This window comes from Canis lupus, chromosome 3 (assembly GCF_048164855.1).
Source record: "Canis lupus baileyi chromosome 3, mCanLup2.hap1, whole genome shotgun sequence".
Taxonomy (NCBI): Eukaryota; Metazoa; Chordata; class Mammalia; order Carnivora; family Canidae; genus Canis; species Canis lupus.
Genome location: NC_132840.1, coordinates 73,985,477 through 73,995,756, shown reverse-complemented (window position 1 = coordinate 73,995,756; position 10,280 = coordinate 73,985,477). Strand labels below are relative to the sequence as shown.

The 10,280-nt window shown below is 40.9% G+C and overlaps 1 protein-coding gene across 2 annotated transcripts in view; it reads right to left on the bottom strand.

Annotated features, from left to right (window-relative positions):
- ARCN1 (archain 1) overlaps positions 1 to 10,280 on the bottom strand; it is a 30,011-nt gene continuing 19,731 nt past the window's right edge. For both annotated transcript variants that reach the window (XM_072822237.1, XM_072822238.1), the window contains 4 exons: positions 8,540 to 8,687; positions 7,919 to 8,027; positions 4,510 to 4,714; positions 1 to 1,759 (listed from right to left, as the gene is read on the bottom strand). In XM_072822237.1, coding sequence (XP_072678338.1) covers positions 1,670 to 1,759; positions 4,510 to 4,714; positions 7,919 to 8,027; positions 8,540 to 8,687 — 552 coding nt within the window. In that variant the 3' untranslated portion in view covers positions 1 to 1,669. The remainder of the gene's footprint in view (positions 1,760 to 4,509; positions 4,715 to 7,918; positions 8,028 to 8,539; positions 8,688 to 10,280) is intronic.

Below are 10,280 nucleotides of genomic sequence, written 5' to 3'. Positions count from 1 at the left end.
TTCATTTTATAATACTCTTTATTTGATTAAAGAATTTTCCTTCTTTGTGTACACTGGAATGTTATATTCCCTATGTATTTTACAGGGTTACAAAATGTCTCTCATTTTAAATATTACCCCAAAAGTAATTTCAGAAAAAAAAAAGTTGTGAAACTAAACAACTTTAAAAAAAATCATATGGACAAGCAACTTTCAAACAAAATTGGATTAATAAGATTTCTTGCCTACTTAACTACATGACAGATTTCTTATCCCAGTCCCCTTCCTCAAAAAAACCTTATGTGGAAACCAAGCCAGAGATAAGGATTCTTCCCTGATGCAGTTAAGGGAAAGGGAAAGGCCAGAAATTTCTTTGGCAAACAATTCCGCCCACGGCCACCTGTGTGTAACTGCTCTGCTTTGAGGACAGTACACTCTTTGCAGGGGAGGCCTGATGTTGTCCCAAGTGGGAGTGGTACTCTCCAGCCAGCTGGAAGTGCAGCAGGTCACCTAGTCATCTGCCTCTCCCCCAACCCCAGCCTGGTGCTGTGGCCTAGCAGCAGCCCCAGCAACCCTACCAAGTGCAATACTGGATCAGAAAGCCGACGCTGGGCTGGCTGGTGTAGCTTTCTCCGTTGCACAAGTCATGGATGAGATGGGGCACAAGGACACCCAACAAAAAAGGCTTGAGGGCCGGAAAGGAAGGACTTCAAAGACCGAGAAAGAGGAAAGGACTGAGAACACAGAGAAGAGCCAGGAAGAAGGAGACGGTAAATTCAAGGACATGTGAATGGATGACAAAGACCATGAACTCTTATGTTTTAGCTGAAGTACCCAAAGTGTAAAGAACCAGAAGTCTGGGCAGCACCAGCAGCAGACAGGATTACTGGTGGATGTGAAAGCCCTCACTAGACATAACCATTCGCCTCTCAGGCATCTTGCAAGTGGAGGCTGTGCCATCTGAAAGCCGCTTCTCAGCGGTCTTTATTAGTGGCACAAGTGGGATTCACAGTACTGTTTTACACTAGAGGGACACGACTGGAAGGAAACAATGTGAAAAGGAATGGAGGGATGAGTGGACATAGGACAAGGACAAAGCACATCCTTATTTGTTCACTTCCTAGACCTCAACCCACTGAAGCAGTTCACCTGTATAGTCCAAAGATCGAGGATGGATTAGATCAACCAGTTCCCAGGAGTGCCAAATACAGTATCTATATACGGATGATCCCAGTGCTTGACTGAAGGTATAGAGAAAGAGAAAAACTGAAGGTAAAGGAAAGAAGTATGAAAGATTAAAATTTGCAGAGGAAAAATTTTAAAAACTAGTATGAAATGTAACTATGTTCAGGAATTAAAACAAAGGAGCAATAACAAGACGAAGATAGAGAAATTATTTAACTGGGGGGGGGGGGGTTTCTGGAGAGCATGCTTTCCTGCTGGCCAGTAAAATGTGCCAAAGAAATCAGCAGCCTTTCCCTTTATGTTTGTGTCTTTCTTTGCCAAAGAATGTCTCTGTGACGCTTGAACACTGAGGGTGAGTTGAGGGTCCTTGCACGCAGAGAATCGTGCACTGTACCAGAAAAAAGGGTCTCCAATGGCTTGTAGATTTGGAAAAAACTCTTCAGCCACTGTTGGCTTCTTCTTTATTAATTTGAAAATTTTCCTTTCCAGTTCCCTCTTCTTGGAATTACAGGATTTCATACTTATCCACCAGGAAAGTGGTCTCTGTGGAAAACCTTACAGGGCTATTTCCATCTACCTGGGTCACTTTGGTAACCTAGGGAAACAAACAGAGAGTGAGGTAAAGCAGGAGGAGAGTGAGTCTCTAAGGTGCTGACTAAATTCTCAGGATAGAACAGATCAAATTCCCTTAAAGCAGTATTAAAAATAACTCAAAAACACTAAAAAAGTTCAATTCACAATTGTAGCTTACAGCATCACTCTTCCCCACCAACATGATTAACTTATTTCTAGACAGAAAAGACAACTGTTAGCATAAGTCATAGAGTAGTATCAAGTAAAAGATCTAGAATGAGTGGCCACTACCCAGCTCCCGCCCCATAAAACTGCGAAGTTCAAAGACATTTTATCAGACTGATCAATTAGTATTTTGACCCAAAATGCAATATTCTAACTCTTCAATGTCATTTGCCTAATTTGCTCTCCAAGCTGCTCTATCACTTATTTTCTAGATATGGCTGGGTCCTTCTATGAGATCTTGTCTTTTCTTTTTATTATAAATGTCTGATTTAATAAATTACCTATAATATTAGGGCTTATAATAGCATCAACACAATGCTTCAACCACCGATTATAGTTTCTAATGAGGTTTTCAGAGAGTCCTACTCTTCCAATAGTCCCAAACAGGAAAATGTACCCATTTCTATGTCATGTCTTGTGTTCAATCCCATGCTCCCAATATTGATGGGCTTATGCCAATAATTGAGAGTGGAGAGAAAACTGCTTTTTGGAATTATCCAACAGAGGAAGGAAACTGTAACCGCCTAAGCACTTACAGGAGAGATAGAAACCATCTGGGAAGATAAGATAGGGCCACAACAACAAGCAAATCAACAAGTCAGAAGGGAAAATGACCATATAAATTGGATCCTTGTAATGCAACTTCAAAAACTAGAGAAACAATGAGTTAAAAATAATGATCTAGGGACGCCTGGGTGGCTCAGCAGTTGAGCGCCTCCCTTCAGCCCAGGGCGTGATCCTGGAGTCCCGGGATCGAGTCCCGTATCGGGCTCCCTGCATGGAGCCTGCCCCCCCCCCCTCTCTCTGTCTCTCATGAATAAATACAGAAAATCTTTAAAAAAAAAAAAAAAAAGAAAAAAGAATGATCTAAAGAATCAGTTCACAAATTTCCATTGCTTTGCTTATCTAAAGGACAAGGTCTACAACAGAACTGGCTCATGATTATCTGTATTAATGAAGGGAAGTTGTAACATAAATAATCCAAATAGTGAGGCTTTTTATTTATTTTTATTGAGGGTTTTTTAAAGATATTTATTTATGAGAGAGAGAGGGAGCACGCACAAGCACTTGTGAGCAAGCAGAGGGAGGAGCAGAGGGAGAGGGACAAGCAGACTTCGTGCTGATCGTGGAGCTCAATGTGTGGCTCGGTCCCACAACTGAGACCATGATCTGAGCTGAAACCAAGAGTTGGACACTTAACCGATTGAGCCACCCAGGTGCCCCCCAAATAATCCAAATATTATATCCATTTGTATTAGAATCACTTTTGCAGGGAAACAATTTTGCCTTCCAAGTAAAAAACTTTCTTGGGGCACCTAGGTGGCTCAGTCAGATGAGCATCTGCCTTCAGCTCAGGTTATCTCAGGGCCCTGGGATTGAGCCACACACCAGATCAGGCTCCATGCTCAGTGGGGAGTCTGCTTCTCTTCCCTCTCCCTTCTTCTGCTATCTCTTTCTCTCAAATTAATTAATTAATTTCCTGGGTTCGAACCAAGTGACATAAAAGGCATTATAAAATAAAAATAAATAAAAATAATAAATGAAAAAAAAAATATTTTTAAAAAGATTTTATTTATTTATTCATGAGAGACAGGGAGAGAGGCAGGGACATAAGCAGGTTCCATGCAAGGAGCCTGATGTGGGACTCGATCCTGGGACTCCAGGATCGTGCCCTGGGCCAAAGGCAAGTGCTCAACCGCTGAGCTACCCAGGTGTCCTGAAAAATAATTTTTAAAAAGGCATTAGAAAACCATGGATTGGTTGTTTTGGTACACGGCTTTTAAATTGTATGAAATTGGGATGCTTGGGTGGCTCAGCAGTTGAGCGTCTGCTTTCACTCGGGGGTCCTGGGATCAAGTCCCGCATCAGGCTTCTTGTAGGGAGCCTGTTTCTCCTTCTGCCTGTGTCTCTGCCTCTTTCTCTGTGTTTCTCATGAATAAATAAAATCTTTAAAAAATAGTATGTATGAAATTAATTTAAAAAACAGGCAACTAAGATAAATCTTGCACAATACAAAAAGACTGTTATATGTATTCATATTCCATTTCTTTACCAATCTAGAGAGGAAAACTGAGTTAAAGCAGGAGAGGAACTGAAACCAAGATCATACAATGAGAATCAATAATGGAATCCACATGGAATATCAGCTTTTCTGATTTTTTTCTCTTTAAAGTAAGTTCTAGGCCAAGATAGGACTTGAACTCACAATCGTGAGATCCAGAGTCACATGCTATATGGACTGAACCAGCCAGGCATCCCAGCTTTTCTGATTTTTAATTTTTTTTATATTTTATTTATTCATGATAGGCACACAGTGAGAGAGAGAGAGGCAGAGACACAGGCAGAGGGAGAAGCAGGCTCCATGCACCGGGAGCCCGACGTGGGACTCGATCCCGGGTTTCTGGGATCACGCCCTGGCCCAAAGGCAGGCGCTAAACTGCTGCGCCACCCAGGGATCCCCAGCTTTTCTGATTTTTGATGCCATTTGTTTATCTGGCATCCATCCTACCGCTTTCCCCATATGTGCTCTCTATTAAAAGGGGATACCTGTATGTTACAGTAGTTTCTTTTGGAGATGAAGGAGACTTGAACAGGGAAGAAGTCGTTGGGCTGCCCAGCAATGCTGAACTCAAGGCTGCCGCTCTTATTTTTGGCATCAATCACTGGCAGGCACCACTCCAAGGTATTTCGTCGGCTGTCGTGTCGATACTCACCGTCAATCTCCCCAATCACCGGTGCGCCCACGCCAGATCTGTGAAGAGAAATACCTGTGTCACCTGAGCTGTCCAGAGCTGCAAGAACTCTGCCAAGGAAAATTAGCCCCAAATTTGATCATGCTTCTCAAATTCAGCCCATTTTCGGTCCTAGAAAAAAATGAGGCTCCCTAACAAATTCAAGGATCAAAAAAAGTCCTAGCGCCTGGACTAAGGCTCTCACTCACTGCTTTATAGATAAGATACACACAACCAGATATATTCATGGGCTGCTTCAGTTTGTGGGTTAGATCTGGACCTAGCCGGGGACTAAGAAAAATGTGAAAAGTGGGATATATCTCCAAAAATCCCGCAGCAAGGGTTTGCTGCCTTATCAAGACGGAATTTTAACATAACGCAGCTCTCTTTATAGGTCAGTGGGGGGAAACAGGTTGATAGTGATATAAAACCTTATATACAAAAAATAAAAATAAAAATAAAAAAATAAAACCTTATATACTATTATGTGGTTATTTAGAATGGAGATGAATTTGGGCCTTTGAGAAGATGTCTTCAAAAGATCTTAGAATGTTTCAAAACCAAGAGGTGCCTGAGTGGCTCAATCGGTTAAGTGTCTGCCTTGAGCTCAGGTCATAATCCCAGAGTCCTGGAATCAAGCCCCATGTCAGGCTCCCAGCTCAGTGGGGAGCCTGCTTCTCCCTCTCCACCCTGCTTGTGCTCTCTCTCTCTCAAATAAATAATGAAATCCCTTTTTTTTTTTTTTTTTTAAAGATTTTATACATGAGAGAGACACAGGCAGAGGGAGAAGCAGGCTCCATGCAGGGAGCCCAATGCAGAACTCAATCCCGGGACTCTGGGATCATGCCCTGAGCCAAAGGCAGACGCTCAACCACTGAGCCACCCAGGCATCCCTAAATGAATAAAATCTTTAAAAAGTTTCAAAACCTGTAGTTGATGCCGGTGGATCTGATTTACAATCCAGTAAGTCAACTTTTTTTTTTTTAATTTTTTTAAAAGATTTTATTTATTTATTCATAGAGAGAGAGAGAGAGAGAGAGGCAGAAACACAGGCAGAGGGAGAAGCAGGCTCCACGCAGGAAGCCCGATGTGGGACTCGATCCTGGGTCTCCAGGATCACACCCCAGGCTGCAGGCGGCGCCAAACCGCTGCGCCACCGGGGCTGCCCAACTTTTATGTGATAAGTGAAAACATAAAACATGATCACTCCTGCCCAGAGAGTGAACATGATGGGACAAAGAGACACATGGCTGTCCTTAATCTGCCAGAGAACCAGAGCTAGTTAGGATGTACTTTGCACCCTCACACATGGCTGATAGGCAGTATCACCCTCTCCTAGACATTGCAAATTTACCATCTTTTCATTCACCAGTGCCATTCAGTGCTTCTATTAGGGGCAGAGTAAATAAGGAAAGACAAAGAGAAGAATTTAACAGTGATATAACATGATCAGCTCTTCCCTATCAATTTTATGGTCCCAGTTGTATATGTGTTTCTTCTTTCTGCTCTCTGTTCCAATTCCAACTCTGATCTCTCAAATGATCAGTTCTAGACAAAAGGGTAAAATGTTGTGTAAGGGTCTCTTCTGGAGACTTGCAAAATTGAACTAAGACACAGGAAACCACCATAACCACAATTATAGGGTAAATGGAGAAGCCTAAAAATTGTGGCATCCTAAAAATAGTCTAGTAAAATAAATCTTGAAAACAAAACCCACACCTGTCACCAACACCCAAGTCCTACAGTGGTTCAAGGCAGCCATCTATTATTCTGAAAGAATAACCAAGCTATGAAGAATTAAGACAGTCACTCCAATAAAGGAGAGATTGGTAATAAAACGTTTTTTAAATGGAAATGAATGACTAAAAACCAAACCTGGCTGTGTAAGCGTTTGAATTATCAAAAAGGAAACAAAACTACCAATTAAATTAAAACCATTTTCTCTGCAATAATAACTAAACAGTGTAACAGTAAAGATACACCAAGAATACATTTACTGGGGGTTCAGGATTACACCCTATACTTAATCATGGGGGCAGGTACTGAGAGGAAGAGGAGAGGAGCTGGCCTCACTAGTGATATAATAGAGCACACTCACTGGAAGTGCTAGTGAGAGAAACTTCAGGGCAACAGTATTTCCAGATGACCCTAGAAAGTAGGCCACTTAAGCATATATTAAAAAGTTACTGGACCTAAAAATAAAATAAAAAGTTTTTGGAACTGATTTTCTAGGGGTGAGGGACATTTTCACTATCTTAATTGTGGTGACGGTTTCACAGATGCATACATGTCAAAACTTATCAAATTGTACAACTTAAATACGTGTAGCTTACTCTGTCAATTATACTCAATAAAACTGTTAGAAAACTTATGAAAATGAATGTAAGTATGTGCTCCAGCAAGAATCAATAATTACCCTAAAAAGATAATCTCAGGATGCCTGAGTGGCTCAGCAGTTGAGTGTCTGCCTTTGCCTCAGGGTGTGATCCCGGGACTCCAGGATCACATCCCACATCGGGCTCCCTGCATGGTGTCGGCTTCTCTCTCTGCCTGTGTCCTGCCTCTCTCTGTGTCCCTCATGAATAAGAAAATAAATTATTCAAAACAAAACAAAACATACTCTCATCTTTAGATGAAAGTTCAGAGAGCCAAGTAAAAGAAAAATTCAGACTGACAGATTCAATTTCTGAGTTGCAAAACAAAACCAAGACCTTTCTTTTTGACTGAGAAGTGGCTCCTCCTTCTGGAAGTCTTCATTACTACAAGAACAGAGGCCCAACATCTGAAAACAGCTCTACAACTACAACTAGCTTTGTTTGAGTTGGCTTTAAACACAGCAAAATCCACTCGTTTTAGAATGTACAGCTCAATGCACTTTGTATGTAATCTTATAAACACCATCGCAGTCAAGTCACAGAACTTCCACCGTCCTCCCTTGTGCCCTGTTGCAGTCAATTGCCTTCCTCTCTACCTCCTGATTTCTGTTCCAAGAGTATTACCTTTTCCAATGTCATATGAGTGGAAGTATATAATACTGTGGATTTATCTAACTGGTTTCTTTTATTATAAATGACCTTAAAAAGCAGATATTTTAAAATGGGTGACCAACTAAGTGCTGCCTCTAAAACAAGCTCCAAAAAGCTAGTTCTATAAGCCCAGTACAGAAAAAAAAAAAAAAAAAAAAAGAAGAAAAAAAAAAAGATTATGTGGGGGATGCCACTTACGGGAGTGGGATGGTGATAATCACATCATTCAGTTCCAAATTATCTTCTTGTAGCTCATATTCTATGTTGACATCACAGCCATTTCCACTCTCTGAGGGCCAGCAGTTAACTGAGAAGAAAAGCAAAACAGGAATATTCAAATATTAGAAAAAGAGTTAAGAAAATTTAACATGGTAAGTCCAAGCTGACAGCTAGCTGCAGGCCTTAAACATCTTAATATAAACTACTATAAATAAGATTAAAAATTAAAGCAATTAAAAATGAACGTTCAGGGCAGCCCTGGTGGCCCAGTGGTTTAGCACCGTCTTCAACCCAGGGTATGATCCTGGAGACCCGGGATTGAGTCCCACGTTGGGCTTCCTGCATGGAGCCTGCTTCTCCCCCTGCCTGCATCTCCACCTCTCTCTGTGTGTCTCTCATGAATAAATAAATAAAATCTTAAAAAAAAAAATGAACGTTCATATTTAAAATATACAAAATGCAGCACCAAGTCCATTTTGAAAGAAAGTCATTTTGTCAAAAAGAATTTTGCTACAGCAATGAAGATAAGCATGTACAAGCCAGAGCTATTTCTAGTTCTTAGTACAGACTAGCTTAGTGGGACTGGCCAGAAGCACTTACTTGTCAGTGGAATAAAAGATTCTTCTGTGGTCTGTAGTCTCCACTTTAGCACCCCTACATCACTGTTGACTGGAAATGACTTCTCCGGATTCTTTAAGCCAATTAGAGATTCTGCAGTGAAAAGTTTTTTATCCACATTTGGATGGGTCTGAAATGAGAAGAAAAAGAAAACTGAGGTTCAAGCATGATAATAAACTAACTCTGGTCTTACCTGGCCCATAATCTAAACACCTAAAATAGAGTACCACAGGGCACCTGGCTGGCTTAGGTGGCAGTGGAGCATGCAACTGTTGATCTAGGGATTGTGAGTTCAAGGCCCATGTTGGGTGTAGAAATTACTTAAAAGTAAAATCCTTAAAAAAATAAATAAAAATAAAATAGAGTACCTAAGAAATGCCAATTCCTTTTCATTTGAAGAAAGACTTCTTCTTTAAAGACTTTTAAAAAGATTTAAGACATTAAAAAAAATAGTAATTTGGGGCACTAGGGTGGCTCAGTTGGTTGAGCGGCCAACTTGATTTCGGCTCTGGTCATGACCTTGGGGTCATGGGATCTCACCTTGCATTGGGCTCTGTGCTCCACGGGGAAGTGTGCTTGACATTCTCTCTCTCTCCTTCTGTCCCTCCTTCCCACCCCACCCCCTGCACGCTCTCTCTAAAATAAATAAATCTTTTTAAAAAATTAGTAATTAAAAAAATAATTTTAATTCCAAGGCATTTTGTTTGTAATTGAACAAGTTAATAATTTTGTAATTGAAAAAGCTGAAGACCTTTAACCAAGTCCTTTCTAAAAATACTTTACAGGAAGCCACATCATGGTAGGGCCAAGCAAGCCAAGTAGAAGACTAGGGTCAGACACTCATCAGATGCCTGGATCGTATAGCAGTCCTAGCCTTAGAGTCAGAAGGTAGGAAAGGGAAAAGCTTCTATGGGAAGTTTAGTTGCAATTTTGCCCAGAGCAATGAAGTTGTTCAAAATCAGGCCAAGTAAGATAAACTAACCTTTTATTTTTATTTTTATTTTTTTAAAGATTTTATTTATTTATTTGAGAGAGTGACAGAGCAAGCATGAACAAGGGCGGGGGATGGGTAGAGGGAGAGGGAGAAGCAGACTCCCCTGAGCAGGGAGCTGATGCGGCGCTTGATCCCAGGACCCTGGGATCATGACCTGAGCTGAAGGCAGATGCTTAACCACCTGAGCCACCCAGGAGCCCCGATAAACTAACCTTTTATTTTATTTTATTTTTTTTTTAAAGATTTTATTTATTTATTCATGATAGTTACACAGAGAGAGACAGAGAGGCAGAGACACAAGCAGGCTCCATGCAGGGAGCCCAACGTGGGATTCGATCCCAGGTCTCCAGGATTGCGCCCCGGGCCAAAGGCAGGCGCCAAACCGCTGCGCCACCCAGGGATCCCTAAACTAACCTTTTAAAAAGAAGTCCTATTAAGACAAAAAAGGAAAAAAAAAATAATTCTTGGACAGTAGCCTACATATACTTTAAGAGCCAGCAAAGCTGTCATCAAAACTACAAGCATTACTCCCAAAAGACAACTTAGTGCTGATTATGGAGGAAAAATAAAGAAGAACAAAAAAATACACTCTTCCCTGAAAATGCTTTGTCTTTCTGACAAGAAATACAAGATCAACCATTTAAATAAAATAAAATGTGACAACTGTAATAACACAAAGAAGTTTTATACTTATCCACATAGGTGGAACATACATATTTATTTTGTAAG